This window comes from Chiloscyllium plagiosum, chromosome 14 (genome assembly GCF_004010195.1).
Source record: "Chiloscyllium plagiosum isolate BGI_BamShark_2017 chromosome 14, ASM401019v2, whole genome shotgun sequence".
Classification (NCBI taxonomy): Eukaryota; Metazoa; Chordata; class Chondrichthyes; order Orectolobiformes; family Hemiscylliidae; genus Chiloscyllium; species Chiloscyllium plagiosum.
In genome coordinates, this window is record NC_057723.1 from 50840508 (window position 1) to 50857615 (window position 17108).

Sequence of the window (17108 nt, forward strand, 5' to 3'; positions counted from 1 at the left end):
TCTTCCTGACCTCTCCGCCCCCACCCCACTCCGGCCTATCACCCTCACCTTGACCTCCCACCACCTATCACATTTCCAACCCCCCTCCCCCCAGTCCCTCCTCCCTACCTTTTATCTTAGCCTGCTGGACACACTTTCCTCATTCCTGAAGAAGGGCTTATGCCCGAAACGTCGATTCTCCTGTTCCTTGGATGCTGCCTGACCTGCTGCGCTTTTCCAGCAACACATTTTCAGCTCTGCTGCTTCTGGATCTCAGGAATCCAGAACTGTGCTAAGGACATTCGTCAGTAAGCACCACACCTTTGGTCTTACTTATAAGCTGCTGATGGTCATCAATGAAATTGCCAGACAGAATTGGGTCTGAGAAAATAACCTGAATAAACCTTGGAACAATGTCCCCAGAATGGAGATGTGACTTTCAACAATTTCATTGTACTGATTAAGACTCCAACTAGTGGTCAGTTTTTCCTGCAGTGCCTACTGACTTCAATTTTTGATATCATTCCTCGATATCAAATGCTTCTGTAACATCAAGGGTCATCAACTCTCATCTCAGTTCGGGATTATTTTCTCAATTCGTGAGCCAGGTTGCCCTGGTGAAACCTAAACTGAAAGGTGGTAAACAAGTTATTGCAAAACAAGTGCTGCTAGATAGCAAATCAACAATGCTTTCCATCACTCCCCTGAAGATCAAGAATAACCATCAATTTGTGGGCATACCTGGACAATTTCCTACTGGCAAGTAGCTGTTAGTCTTGTAGCTGTACTGGAACAGCTTGGTTAGATTGTGGGAGATGCCAAATAAGCTTTGAACCTGATTAGTCACCCAGTATCAGCTGAGGCACCAGAAAAAATGAAGGCACACAGTGCCAAGTAATCGTCACCAACTTGAGTCTGGTGTCAAAATTGGCAGAGTTATCCACAACCTAATCAAGTAGCAGCCATAGATCCTAAATGGTACTGCAATAACACAGAGTGCCTTGACATTGAGCACATAACAATCACTGAGTCCTCTGTCATCAACATTCTGGGGGTTAACCATTGACTAAAAGCTCTTTAGTCCAACCACATAAACAGTGGCTACCTATCAAGCGCTGATATATAGTTTGATTCTCAGTGATGGAGATGACAAACATGTATACAGCCAAATGTTAGTTGTCATTTATAATCCCAGGCCTATTGCCCAATTTCTGGGCACAGTAAGCTTCAGCTTTGGAGGAGTTACAATTGGACTGCACAGTGAAGGGTTCAAATCTGAAAGCAGATATCCCTAACAGCAAAGCTATCCCATAATATACAACAGTTCCAAGAAAACAACAGACCATAACCTCACAAGGCTAACAGAGGTTGGCAAAAAGTACTAGCTTTCACAATATCATCCATATCTCATGAACAAATAAAAAAAAACAATGATTTGCTTTTATATTTTGTTGGCACTGTGGAGTTGTCGAATTGCGGACACTTCTGAGCGCTTTGAACAACAACTTGCATTTATACAGTACGTCTAATAAGTACTTCATAAGTGGAATAAGAGAAGAATGAGAGATTGTTTGCAGTTTGGTAGTTCTAATGTCTCAAGGACAGATCACCTTCATGCAGGGAGACCATTTTGAAGTATTCATTTTCCATAGATTCTCAGGAACACATATGCAAACCTGACTGAGTAAGTAAAAACAAACAGTTTTTATTTCCCCCACAATACTCACTAAATGCTCCTGTGTATGTGGGCTGTGTAAGGTCTTTTGGTACTTTCCTGTAGATATCAAGTCTAAAAAAAGAAAAATATTTTTAAAATGCATTTGAGATTTAATTTTAAAACATCAATAAACATTTTTTATTAACTGTATCGCAATTTACTAATATTATTTGCTCGAATTTTAAAAAATTGAAACCGCTCTCATTTAGCTCTTAAGTTATTAGTTAGCATAAAAATTACAATGCTTGCCGCTTTCATACGCAAACAACAGAAAAATTGCATTAACATAGCACCTTTAATGGAAGAAACAGCAGATAACACTTTATGGAAAGAAGAAATAATGAAGGAACACACATATAAAGAAAAGACTATCATAGCTTGACCAAACAAATCAATTTTCAGATTTTTAAAGGATTTTCTTTTTAAAGACATATTACGCTGGAGGTGCCCGGATGCTCTACCATCAATGATGGACTTGAAAGGAGGTAGAGATTTCATTTTGAGTGTAAATATATTAAACTCAACACAAAAGGGCAGAAGTAATGAGAACATGAGTAAAATTGTAACCATAAACGGTCATGGGTCCAACTTTCACTTAAATTAGAATCATGACAGGTAGAGGTACGAGGCTTGCAACTGTGGAAATGAAGAATTGCCAACAGATAACACACACAAACTCTCAGCATTAGCCAATGCCAGGTGAGACAGGTAGAGAGCCAAGTGGTGGTGATGGTGGATAGAAATTAGAACACTACAGGCCCTTCGGTCCTCGATGTTGAGTCATAGAGATGTACAGCACCAAAATATACCTTTTGGTCCAAATCGTCCATGCCAACCAGATTTCCCAACCTAATCTAGGCCACATTTGCCAGCACCTGGCCCACATCCCTCTAAACCCTTCCTATTCATATACCCATCCAGATACCTTTTCAACGCTGTAATTGTACCAGCCCCTATCACTGCCTCTGACAGCTCACTCACCCTCTGCGTGAAAATTTGGCCCTTAAGTCTCTTTCATATCTTTCCCCTCTCACCATAAACCTATGCCCTCTAGTTCTGGACTCCTCCACCCCAGAGAAAAGACCTTGTCTGTTTATCCTCTCCATGCCCCTCATGATTTTAGAAACCTCTATAAGCTCACCCCTCAGCCTCTGACGCTCCAGGGAAAACAGCCCCAGCCTATCCAGCCTCTCCCTATAGCTCAAATCCTCCAACCCTGGCAACATCCTTGTCAACCCTTTCTGAACCCTTTCAAGTTTCACAACATCTTTCTGATAGGAAGGAGACCAGAATTGCATGCAATATTCCAACAGCAGCCTGACCAAAGTCCTGTACAGCTGCAACATGACTTCACAACTCCTATACTCAGTGGCCTAACCAATAAAGGAAACATACCAAACACCTTCTTCACTATCCTATCTACTTGCGACTCCACTTTCAAGGAGCTATGAACCTGCACTCCAAGGTCTCTTTGTTAGGCAACACTCCCTAGGACCTTACCATTATGTGCATACGCCCTGCTGAGGTTTGATTAGATTAGATTACATTAGATTACATTACAGTGTAGATTACATTACAGTGTAGAAACAGGCCCTTCGGCCCAACAAGTCCACACCGACCCGCTGAAGCGAAACCCACCCATACCCCTACATTTACCCCTTACCTAACACTACGGGCAATTTAGCATGGCCAATTCACCTGACCCTGCACATCTTTTGGACTGTGGGAGGAAACCGGAGCACCCGGAGGAAACCCACGCAGACACGGGGAGAACGTGCAAACTCCACACAGTCAGTTTGCTTTCCCAAAATGCAGCACCTCGCATTTATCTAAATTAAACTCTATCTGCCACTTCTCAGCTCATTGGCCCATCTGATCAAGATCTGTTGTAATCTAAGCTAACCTTCTTCACTGTCCACAACACCTTTAATTTTGGTGTCATCTGCAAACCTACTAACTGTACCGCTTATGCTCACATCCACCATTTATGTAAATGATGAAAAACAGTGGACCCAGCACCGATCCTTGTGGCACTCCAATGGTCACAGGCTTCCGGTCTGAAAAACAACCCTCCACCACCACCCTCAGTCTTGTGTCTACATAGGTAGGTATCAGACACAGATTGATAGCTTTGGGTTTCTTTTGTACTTGGTATTAGAGACAAAGATAGAGAGAACAGGCATAAAGAGTATTAAGCAAGCAATTCATAACAGAGAAATGTTTATTAATCCTAGTAGAGAGGATAGTTTGAGTGAGGCAGGATCAGATGCAGTCAAGGAAAGACTTCTGCTTAACCTGATTAGACCGGATCTCTGATTGAATAACAAGACCAATCATAATCACTTGAACATGAGCTTCCAGCACTCAGATGCAGCCAAAAATGGAGACTAGACCAGATGAACAGGCTAGACAGTGCGAGTAAGGTCAGAGTTATTTAGGACAGCAAGGATGCCAAATTTTGAAGACTTACGAGGTATAATGAAACATTCGATAACATTGACTTGGGAAGGAAGAAAGACATCCTGCAATGTGCTCTATTTATTAAAGTGAACAATCAACATTCCAATGGTACAGGGTATCACACATCACGGAAATGTGATGTAAATTATTGCAGGCAATCAAAGCCCTTTAAGTTGCTGTGTGATCAGAAACAAAATGTTGATACTGTAGCATACTCAGGGGACACTCACAGGAAGCAACAAGCTGATTACAGTTTACAAACGCAAATGTATTGCCAAAGAAGGAAATAAATTCCCTACAATTTTGGCGGTATTAGCACGAGAGAGAGAGGGAGCGGGAGGCAGTGGCAGGGAGGCAATGCCCCTGGATTAGCAATTCAGATGCTGTTGCTAACATTCTGGGGACATGGGGTTGAATGTCACCATTGTAAATGGTAAATTTGAATTCAATTCACAAATCTGGAGTTTAAAAACCAGTCTACTAATAACCATATTAATTGTTGTATAAATCTCTCTAGTTCAGTAATATCCTTTACCAAAGGAAATCTGGCCTACATGTGACTCTAAATGACTCAAGACCCAGAGCAATGTGATTGACACTTAAAGGTTCTCTGAAACGCATGAGCAAGCCACTTAGTCTTGGTTTGATACAGCTAAAAAATTAAATAGGACAGACATCCAACACCAACATTAGCACTGGAAACAATAAACCCTTCAGACCTTGCAAAGTCTTCCTTATTAACACTGGGTAGCCTGAGCTAAAACTGGCAGCTCTGGCAAAGCAGTACATAGTTGGGAAGGAGTTATCCTGGGAATCTCCAATATTGACTCTGAACCCCATAAAGATTCATTGCAAACAAACAAAAGGAAACCCCTTCTGATTAGCATTTACTGCCCTTGCCTCTCGGCCGATGAATCAGACCTCTGCCATGTTGAACACCAAAAGAAGGAAGCACGGAGGGTGACAAGGGTACACAATGGACATTGGAATCTTCACCCAAAGTACATCACCAAGAGTGGCTCAGGAGAACATCTAAGAACGAAGGTGGTGATGAGGGATCCAACAGCAGAAAAGTACTTGACTTTGTCCTCACCAACCTGCCAGACTTTGTTACATCTGTGAGTGACCATCACACAATTTTTTGTGGTGACAAAATTCTATCTTCACATTGTAAATTCTCTGCCATTATATTGCATGGCACCACCACCAAGCTTGATTGCACAGACTTTGAACACTATAGGGCCATCAGCAGCAGGACTGTATTCAAACACAATCTGTAACCATGTACCCTACCATTACCATCAAACCAGGTGCCCAACAGTGGGTCAGCGCAGTTTACTAACTGGTTTGCCAAGTTCATAAATTCTGCTAAACACCTTCTTTGGCCCTGAAAATTAGTTTTATAGAATATCAAATTGCTCAATTTGGATTCTTTTTTAAATTTAGTGTATTTTAGCTTCCTTCTTAATATTATGTATAGATCTAGTTACTTCACTCTCTGCAAAACATAATTAAAGTTGAAGAATAATCAATGCATTTTACTTCTTTGTTCGCTGCACATGAGAATACTTCAATGTGTTAAGCTATTTGGCCTGACTGATGACAACATTGACTTCAGGAAGAAAGGAGATGGACATGCCCCCATTTACATCAATGGAGTTGAAGTGCAGAGAATGTCACTTCCTCGGAGTCCTGGACTTCACACATACATGCGACGGCCAAGACGACACAACAATGCCTCTTCTTCCTCAGGCAGCTTTAGGAAATTCAGCATGGTCATAAGGACCCTCACCAACTTCGACAGATGCACAATAGAAAGCATATTAACCGTGTGTATAACAGCCTGGTATACCAACTGCTCTGCCCAGGATTGTAAAATAAGATAGAAAGTTTTGTGTACAGTACAGACCATCACAGAAGCCAATGTCCCATCCATAGATTCCATTTATATTTCTAATTGACACAGAAAGGCTGCCAACATCAAAGATCCTCTTATCCGCAAATACACTCCTACAACCTCTTCTGTCAGACAAGATACAGAAGTTTAGACACATTCAAGAACAGGTTCAAGAACAGCTTCTTCCCTGCTATTATAAGGTTGATGAATGGACTTTCTAACTTCAAATAATGTTGGCCTTGCTAATGTTGATCTTGTTTTCTGCACCTCCTGTGCAGTGTAACCTGTAGGCCTCACTGTCTCAGCACCCTATGATCTGTACATCCTTGTTTGCCATGATCTGTCTATACTGCTCGCAAAACAAAGCTTTTCACTGTACTTAGATTCATGTGACTACAATTAATCCAGTCAAATCACTGCTGCTGGATGTCTGGTTACTAGTTCAAACTATTGTCAGGAAAGAGGAAATCCACATCTTAGAGATCACTAGATCTTTATGGAGCTCAGTGGCGAGAGCTACTGTTTTCTTGCTGACTGACTGCAAAATATGAGCTATTATTTTCTTACTTGCATATTAGCAAATACCAGAAAATAAAAGAGTAAGTTAGAAATGAAATAGGCAGAAGTAAGTGTGAGTGGTTTAATTTCTACACCAGTCCCAATCAGCTTGTGCTAAACCAATCTAAATAGAATTAGTGGAACAAAAAGCCAACAGGTTGACATTGACAAATTAAATGTTCTCTAAATATGTATTATTAGCTTGAAGCACAAGAGAGTATTGATGGAAATGCAAATCACCAAAGAAACAATTTGCAATAATTGATTTTTAAAGTTACATTTATATATGACTTCATTACATCGGCCAAACCTGTGTATCGACAATTAATTCCTCTGAAATGCAATTATTATTTAAAATGACAGGCAGCCATTTAATAAACAATGTGATTCCATGAGTACAATGAATGTATTGAATAGATAATGTGTCATCTCTGCAACTATTTGGGAGAGAAATGTTAGCTGCGATTCCTCAAATAATATTGTAGGAATCAATGTGAAGGACTGTAAACAGAGAATACTTCTTTGTTTTATTATCCACTGTTGAAGAATGCACTGAAAAAAATTTCACATACAGACTCACAGCAAGAAGCCATCACTGAACTAACTTTATTTACATTTACCGGAAAGAGAGAACAGCAGAAGATCAATATAAGAAAACAGGAGGTCTTATATTATACTGGATTCCCTCCACATTTTCTTCAAAAAAAAATCAATGAAGGTGCAAGATAGCCAGTATGCAGAAGTTCCCAGTATACCATGACAGAACCAACATCTGCTATGCCGAAGACTTACTAAATCAGATTGCAGAATTGCCTTTACTGTAATCACAACCAACATGGTCAGCATGGACCAGTATGAGCCGAAGAGCCTGTCTCAGTGCTGTAACACTCTATGACATATAATACAGCTCTCAGCATATTAATTTCCCCGATATATAAGCCAACCCCAAATTTCCCGCTTTCCCTTTGTCCAATTTCCTCTTTCAAGAACATGATCTACCTGACAGAATCTCTCTCCAATTGGCATGGTTAATCAATTCCACATTTACTTTGCAGAAAGGAATGGGAGTCTGGGATTTCTTGAACTCACCTCCTGAGATTATAGATACAGCTGCAGCTGTATCGATAATGAAACTGAGCAATAAAGTTCCAAGTTTCACTGATTTCAGCCCTTTCACTCTCAACATGCACGTGCTGTTTTCTTTTGTCAGAGTAATGACTCTATGACTAGAATTCTTGATTGTTCTACACTGCAACATTCTGTTTTTATAACTTATCATATGCACACACAATGACTTTCAGGCTTTTGAAGTGTCTTTCAATCAACAATAACTTCAAACGGAGGCTTTACTCTGGTTTGCTATGTGATTATTTTCTCTACTCCTACATGCTGTCCTTATATGACTGACTTTCTCTCAAGTATAGCACTTTGGCAAAAAATGGGAGCACTTAAATGGTTGGTGATGAAGATGGCAACAGTGGCATCTAAATTTATGACTGAAACTAAACTTGGTTGCCATGGCCTTGAGTCTCAGAAATCCAGCTGACCTCCCCAGCTGGTCAGGAACTATGGGTTTATTGTGAGCCCCATACCATGTCAGATCATTGTCTTTTCCCAAAAGCTTGGCCTGCGTTTTGTTTAGGTCTTCTAACAATGTGCCTTCAAAATTGATGTCTTAGTTTGCACCACACCCAGTGATGTGACTTGGTTTAATTCAAGAACTTAATCTGCAAATTTCACTTCACAACTGCTTCCTTTCACACAGTGCAAGCCTCACTGCAATCTCACTCACAGTCATACCACAACAGGAGCCCAAAATTTCATTAATTTCAACATATTCCATTGCTCAGGAGTCTCTTGGACAAACAAAAATAAAAATCTGGCAGCATCAGTGGAGAGACCTGGTGAATTTCTCCACCAATCTCTTTGTTTGTGCCAGGAGTTCTTCATTTTATTTTAGTGTCTTGGACAACACTGGTTTTAAAGAAAACATGTCAAAAGTGCCTGGTCCAATCATTGTGAGGAAAGCATTTATTTTATTCTCAACTTCAAGTTTATTCCCTTTCCTCTAAAAGGGCAGCTTGTCTTTATAACACTAGATCTTTATATTCAAGTTGAACTCCCCCAAATCTTCCTTCAATGTTAGTTTCTTTTCATTACATACCATGGTGACTCAGTGTGTACCTGAACACAATGTGCACTGCACACAGAGCCATCTTTCAAATCCTTCAAACTTCCTCAAAACGAACTTCAGAAATTTCAACAAGTGTGTCACAATGTTCTCAATCCTTAATTTCTCAAATTAAATGTACAAAATTCCATCTTTGCCTCTTTGCTATCTTTCAGTCATGTATTGCACTGATCAATGATTAACATTTAGACCAAAAGCATGGTATCCATTACTGAACTAATGTTATTTACATCCCATAACAGAGATAACAGCAAAGCGGGCAATATAAAATAAATTCTGGGAATCTGAAATGTCCTACACTCAGTTAGGAGATATGACCTTATAGCATGTGCTGTATTCAAGTGGCAGCCAAGATTAAGGGTTTAAAATCCTTCAATGATGACTAAGCCTCTGACTCAAGTAAGTAAACTGAAAAGGTGACATGTGAGAGCACGTAATGTTTCCTTTACCTTCATTTTCCAAGCAGCACTGAAAGAAATGACATAAAGGGTTGAGGTAATTTCTTCTCAAAGAGTACTCTTACACAATTTAGTTATCAGTTTGTTGTAAAAATATAGCAAAATCTACTTTTTCCCATGCAATTTCCAAAAGGAAGAGTGGTAGGGAGGAAACTGTAAGATGAATAGGGCATAGTGTCTGTGGTAATTTCAGCCTTACTCATTTTTTAACTAGAGGAAATTACAGCTAATTCCAGAACTGGAGGCCAAACTGTCTGATAAAACAGTGACAGTGCAGGGGCCATGAGATATGGAGGACAGGGACAGCAGTGTTGTCAATGCACATATAGAGTCTGAAAACAAGAAGTGCTAAATCGTGAATGCAACAATATGAGTTTGTTAGGAAGGAACATTATGGCCACTAAATGGTCTTTGCGTCTTTGAATATGATACGAATACAGATACTGTATGTCAGCATAGCTCTGTAATAACACTCATATTTGAGTCAGAACATTATGAATTTAAGCACAGAATCCAACGTGAACATTTGAGTGAATTACTTTGTCTAAGCTGCCATTAAACCAAGGCTTTGCCTGCTCAGGTAGATGTGAAAGGCATCATGGCACTCCTCAAAAGAATACCAGGGAGTTTCATAATACTCAGCACAAACTCTAGAATGACCACGGGAATGCTCAAGTGGAAACAGTCAATTATTAAATGGCTTAAGTGCCATCAGCACAAAACCAAAATTAACATGAGAAAATAGCTGAGGCAGTGGAAGGGAGAAAAATGGAAAATGGAAAATGAGGCAGAAAAAGCCAAAAATACAAGAGCAGGTTGGGATGGCACAGGACCCTACGAAAATATTTCAAAATATTTCAGATTACTGAGAGAAGCAAGAGGGGAAATACCTGGAGCTTTAACAGATATCTTTGCAGCATTCTTGAACATGGGATAGGTCCCAGGGGACTGGAGAATTGCTAATGCTGTCCCCTTGTTTAAGAAGGATAGCAGGGATAATCCAGGTAATTATAGATCTGTGAGCCTGACGTCAATGGTAGGGACGCAACTGAAGATACTGAGGGATAGAATATATAGCCATTTGGAAGAAAATGGGCTAATCAGTGATAGGCAGCATGGTTTTGTGCAGGGAACGTCATGTCTTACAAACCTAATAGAATTCTTTGAAGAGGTTACAAAGTTAATTGATGAGGGAAGGGATGTAGATGTTATACATATGAACTTAATAAGACATTTTATAAGATTCCCCATGATAGGCTGATGAAGAAGGTGAAGTTGCATCGGGTCTGGAGCATTCGAGCGAGTATGTCTGGGAGAGGGTGCAGAGGAGGTTCGCCAGGATCTTGCCTGATACATAGGGTGCTAGCTATGAGGAGAGATTGAGTAGATTAGGATTATTTTCATTGGAAAGAAGGCAGTTGAGGGGGACCTGATTAAGGCCTACAAAATCATGAGGGGTGAAGACAGGGTGGATAGCAAGAAACTTTGTCACAGAGTGGAGGACTCAATTTCTAGGGGTCACGAGTTCAAAGTGAGAGGGGAAAACTTAGGGGAGATAGGCATGGAAATCTCTTTATGCAGAGGGTGGTGAGTACCCGGGAACGCGTTGCCAATGGAGGTGGTACGGGCAGGAATGATAGCATCATTTAAGATGCATTTAGACAGATACATGAATGGGAAGAGAACAAAGGGATACAGATCCTTAGAAAATAGGTGATGGGTTTAGATAGAGGATCTGGATCACTGCAGGCTTGGAGGTCCAAAGGGCCTGTTCCCTTACTGTAATTTTTTTTGTTCTTTGTTCTCTAAAAAGTAAAAGTAATAAAATCATTGGGCAGTCTGGAATGTAAAAAGGGCAGATTTATATACATGCAAAATGGTCTCGCTGAGAGGAGATAAAATGGGAAATTGTTCCACACAACTATGGATCAAGAGCTTTTGAGAAGGAAGTTGTAAATGTGCAAAATAATTACTGTGAAAGTGAGAATTAAGTTTCAGCATGAACTTGACAAAGACAAGTCAAAACAAGCTAAACCTGAAGAGAAGAATATATGGAGGTCATAGAAATGATAAAACGAGAAAAAATAAAATAAACCTGATGAAGATAAGGAAAGATGGAGAAGATGGGGAAGTTTGAAAAGATAATTTCAGATGGGTTTCAAAAATAATGAAAAATTACATGGCATCCCACAAGGATATCACCAAAAGTAAATGTTGACCCAGTTCTGATGAAGGGTCACTCAACTGAAATGTTAATGCTGATTTCTCTCCACAGATGCTGCCAGACCTGCTGAGCTTTTCCAGCAATTTCTGTTTCAGTCACTAAAATTAGAATGGCTAATTGTGAAATGGGTCCTTGATTTAAAAAAAGGAATTAATAAACACTAACTGGATATTTACGGAGATTTTCAAATCATTTGCAACAATACTTCCTAAAGAAACAATTATTGTGGAGCTAGTTAATTGCAATTGATTAAAAATAAGATGAGAATTCCTTTTAGAATTTCAGAGTATACAGTTCAGGAACATTGCAATAAACAAATATAAGTTTTTGCCATGTTAGCCAATTTAAAGAGAAACAAAATATCAGACCAGTAAAGGACATATTGAAGGATCTAGAGGGAAATGGATGAGTAGAAATAGCAGTGACCATAGAATTCTGAGAGACCATTTCTATTTGAGTTGGCAGTGAAATTAAGACAAGTCAAATTTTGATAATGTGAAATTGTGTGCGCGCACGTTATCAGCAATTCCTACACAACCAGAAAACCAGTAGAAGGATGTATGTAATACACTGAAATTCTGAACTGTAATTAGAGATTAGCTGAACTCGTACATACTTGTCATATGACCGCATCACCAGAGTGGAGTTATTCCATGCTAGAGTAAAAAATCCCTGGCAAGTCATCAATTGACATGAAGATCACTTATAAAAAGATGTTCAAATCCTCCAAGAATAGCTAAGTCTATGGTAAAGTTAAAAGCACTGTAAATTGAAGACCAAGTGAAGCGAATACAGCATGTAGAAAAATGTGGTGTGCATCAAAAAGCAGTCATTGCACAGGATGTGATATTTCACCACTGGGTTGGTCAAACATTCTGAAGCAAAGGGGGAAAAGTCTTGGAACAGTTTGACAAGGAGGCATTCTCATTGCTAAAAGCAGTTCAAACAGAGAAAATTCCCTTCTCTCGTCCAGGCCTACAGGAAAGAGGAGTTGGCCTGGTTAAAGGGGATTGGCCACAAGGAGCCAACCTACAATAATAGAAGGCTGGACTGAACCCTGACAAGGCAAGGTATAGTCTCCCACACATAAGTGGTGATGGCAAGGAACATGTCATGACAGAGGTACCTTTTAGCTACTTCTGCCTAACTGGGTTCAAATGTGTTACGAAGCGAAGCATGGTGAGGGCAACAGGCCCATCATTGAGGCTTGTTTTGCTTGACTATGGAACACTGGCACAGAAATTCCATAAGAGACAACCATGGAAACCTATACCAAGATGGCCAATACTCTGCACTGCATCAAAAGACTGACAGATTGAGGCAATCACAGCCATAGAAAATTCTTCAACCAAGGAGCCATTGGTGGCAATGGTTCTGAGGAGTCAGGTGAAGACCATCTGCTCATCCACCTGTTTCTCTAGCTGAAACTGCAAATAACCGCTTTTTAGGGATCTCACAGTGCCACACAAAAACATGGAAAAGATGATTGGCAACACTGCTGGGTCATGTCCATGGACAGCACGCTAAGCACAACATGATTCCTGAGTCTTTCTGGACCTAACTATCAACATTTTCCAAGATTTTTTAACTCTTAAAAGTTAGCTTATTGGAAGATTTGAAAAATAAAGTTATTTTTCATATATTAGTGGCACCATTGTAGGTCAAGCAAAAATGAAAACAATGTGTTTGTAGATTAATGGGATCACATAGGGATATCATCAGGTATCTCAAAGCACTGCTGAGCACACATTTGTTGGCACATTCCCTCTTTGATTTGATGTATCGTAATTTTACTGTAAATGTTACTGCCTGTAGTAATTCAAAATGATATAACTCCTTTCAAGAAAGAAGGCAGATCAAATTCAGGTAATGACAGGTTTGTTAGTTTAATGTTCTTGAAGATAAACTTTCAGAATGTTTTTATCCAAGGTGATATTGCTGTCTTAAATATCTAGACAAAGAGAAAATTAGAAGCAGCCAAATTTAAAAACAGAAAGCCAATTATTCTTATGCATCCATATGATAATACTGAAAAGGTGAACTTAATTCCAGCCCTATTTTAAGGAATTAAGTTGTAGGAAACAGAATTGTCAAGCAATACTAATAGACAAACCAGGAATTTAATTCCTCAAGCACAGCAATTATTCTTATGATTTATGAATATATACCAAGTGCATGTGTTAGTTGTTAGAAATGCTTTTGCAACACACAATGTAGAGTAAGTTAAGGATTGTTTGCTTGATGGCCTAGTGGTATTATCACCAGTCTGTTAATCCGGAGACCAGATAATGTCTTGGGACCGGGGTTCGAAGCCCACCACAGCAGATGATGGAATTTGAATTCAATAGAAAGTAAATCTGGAACTAATAGTCTAATTACACCATGAATCCATGTTGATTGTCAGAAAAACCCATTGGTTCACTAAAGTTCCTTAGGGTAGGAAGTTGCCACCCATTCCTGGTCTGCCCACAATAATGTGATTGGGCAATAAATGAATTCAAAAAAACATAATAGTTTTTGCAATTATGTGCTTTTCCTGCATACTAACTTTTTGGATTAATACATTAGAACACCTAAATTTCTCTACACCTCAAAATTCTACAATCATTTTCTGTTTATGTAATACTTTGCTTTTTGATGCTTCTTGCCCAAGTAATTGTGCATTTCCCACATTATATTTGATCTGTCAGATGTTTGCCCAGTCAGTCACCCTTCCAATTTTCATCTGTGGACTCCTTCTTCACGACATACTTTCCTGTCTATCTTGGTGGCACCTGTGAAGTTAGCTACCATGCCTTCACTTCCCTCATCTGCCATTTAATGTAAATTGTAAACAAGTTCAGGCCCTGCAGAACTCTAATCATTACACCCTGTTGAATAAAGTCCCTCTCTCTCTTCTTCTGATTTACATTTATTATCGTCTATACTGAGGACAGAAGCAAAGTATTTGTTCATTTCATATACAATTTCCTTATGTATAACTAACTCTCCATTCTCACTCTCTAGAGACCAATATCCCCTCTGTTTCATTTTCAAATAATTATAGAATCTCCCACTATATGCTTTTATACTTCCAACTAGCTTCCTCTCATACTCTAATTTCTTCCTGCTTATTAAATTTTTAGTCATTCTTTGCCATCCTATATACTCTGAACAAACATCTGACCCACTATTCTCAACTGCACATGATTCAATGCATTCTTCTTAAGCAAAAGGATTTTTTGAACTTTCTTTAGTTAACCACACATGGTGGGTCCGCCCTTTAGGAGTATTCTTTATAATAGGAATCCGCTTATTCTGAGTATTCTGAAATATCCCCTTAAATGTCTGCCACTGTCGATTCCCTAGCCAGTTCACTTCAGGTAGCTCAGCTTTCATGCTCACATTGCTGCCCATATTTAGAATCAAAATACTAGTCTTAGACCAAATATTCTCCTTTTCAAACTGCGTGTAAAATTCAATCATATTGTGGTTGTTGAAACCAAGTGGTGCCTTCACTCTGAGGTCATTTTTTAATCCTGTCATATTACACAATACCAAGTCTAACACATTTTGCTCTCTGGTTGGCTCTAAAATGCACTGTTCTCAGAAACTATCAAGAAAGCATTCTATGAACTCTTCATCCAGGCTCCTCATGCCAAACTGATTTTTCCAGTTTATATGTAGATCAAAGTCATCCATGGTTATGGTTTTCCCTGTAACACAAACACTCAATATTTCTTCTTGCTTACTACGTCACCAACAATTCTACTCTCACTGGAGTGACAAAGATTCAAGTGAACTCAGCTACAGATTGTCAGTCAGTCAGTCAGTCAGACGCAACGCAATCATGGCAATCAAAAGTTTACTTCATTGATTATTTGGTTATAAATTAAACATCTGCCTACCAGAGCTGAGGTAAAGAATAACTTGTTGGACTTTTAGATTTCTTCTAATGACCTGCTGGTATGTAGCCAGCTGTTGTGCAATGACATGGAAAACGAGCATTACAAGAAAAATGCTGACCAAATGACTGCAGTGGCTTGATTACGATAGTCTAGTAACTTGTAACTACAAAAAGAAACACATCTAAAGTACATTCAGAACCAAAGAAGAAATACATCAATTCTGCTTAGCTTCCTGTTCAGTTTATAATACTCCAGGAATTGTACAACAGGAAATGTATAAAATCACTTACACTTGGCAAATGAGTCAATTTGAAGACCTGCAGTAACAAGGTTGCTGCACCGGGTTCACAGACATGAATCTAGCACTGGCCATCATTAACTACTGCAAGTACAAACATATATCGCCACAACCGTTACTTTCTCCAGGTACCATTCAATAATCCATTAACTAATCAGAACCGCAGAGAGAGAAGATGGTCAGCATAATGTTGAGCTCCTCAAGTGTTGATAAAATAAAGTTAGTTAATTTTTACTGTCTGAAATGATATTCTTGGACTTCTAACAGCTTGTCATTTTTCATAAAACTTCTTATTGTTATTCTGGATTTCAGGGACATTTTCTTTCCTCCTTTTGTTTTGTCCTAGTTTCTTAATTTATCCCATCAGCTATAACTGTTTTAATTTCTCTCTATCTTTACTTCATTTATCTGTCCATTTGTCTCATTTTCCATTGCTTCAAAAGACATTCAAAGGTGACCCAATGGATGATTTACAAACTTGGTTCTTTTAATACTCACCCACCCTGACACAGATGTATTAAGACAGTATTATCCACGTAATACGTTTGATAGCTTAAATATTGTTTTTAGAAATATTTTGGAAGAGGATATTGTAATACAATATGGAGTATGTGTCAAACTGAAAGCTTCATTTCTTATCAAGCTTAATTTTAACTCAAGGATTTTTAACTCAAAGAGAGCATTAACAGCAACATCCAATTGACTAAGTAAAGTCACCATAGTCCTACTGAACCATTGGGCACTGCTCTCTCAGAGGGGAGTAACAATATTTAATCATGGAGAGGTCAATAGGCACTGAATACCATATCAGCCCTAAGCAAACATTCACCATTTTAACAGAACACGAAAGCTCTGAGCCTGTTAATGAACACTTCTTCCATCTAACCTGCCAGCAGCAAATCAACCTTCTTCATCTTGTTAAGATATGCTCCCTTTCCAACTTGTACATTAGTAAAGAATAACTTGCTGACTTTCACATTTCTTCTAATGACCTGCCGGTATATCGAATCAGAGTCATAGAGAATGGAAACAGATCTTTTGGTCCAATCAGTCCATGCCGACCATTATCCCTAACTAAAGTAGTCCCATTTGCCTGCAGTTATCCTTCCAAACCTTTTCTATTCATGTACTTATCGAAATGCTTTTTAAACATTGTGCCTGCATCCACCACTTTTTCTAGCAGTTCATTCCACACACGAACTACTCGGTGTGTAAAAAAGTTGCCCCTCAATCAATCTTTAAAATCTTTCTCCTCACACTTGGAAAATATGCCCTCTAGTTTTGAACATCCCCAGCCTAGGGAAAAGAACCTGGTCATTCACCCTATCTCTGCCCCTCATGACTTTATAAACCTCAATATGATCACCCCTCAACCTCCAATACTCCAATGAAAAAAGTCACAGTCTTTCCAGTTTACTTTTAGATCTCAAACCCTCCAG

The 17108-nt window shown here is 39.2% G+C and overlaps 1 protein-coding gene across 11 annotated transcripts in view; it reads right to left on the reverse strand.

The window, feature by feature from the left end:
* The window catches only part of ergic1 (endoplasmic reticulum-golgi intermediate compartment 1), a 135860-nt gene that overhangs the window by 89434 nt on the left and 29318 nt on the right, over positions 1-17108 (reverse strand). For all 11 annotated transcript variants that reach the window (XR_006313634.1, XR_006313632.1, XR_006313633.1 and 8 more), the window contains exon 2: positions 1707-1768. Coding sequence is in view for 4 of the 11 variants with exons in the window: in XM_043703794.1 (XP_043559729.1) it covers positions 1707-1768 (62 nt within the window). In the remaining 7 variants the exon portion in view is untranslated. The remainder of the gene's footprint in view (positions 1-1706; positions 1769-17108) is intronic.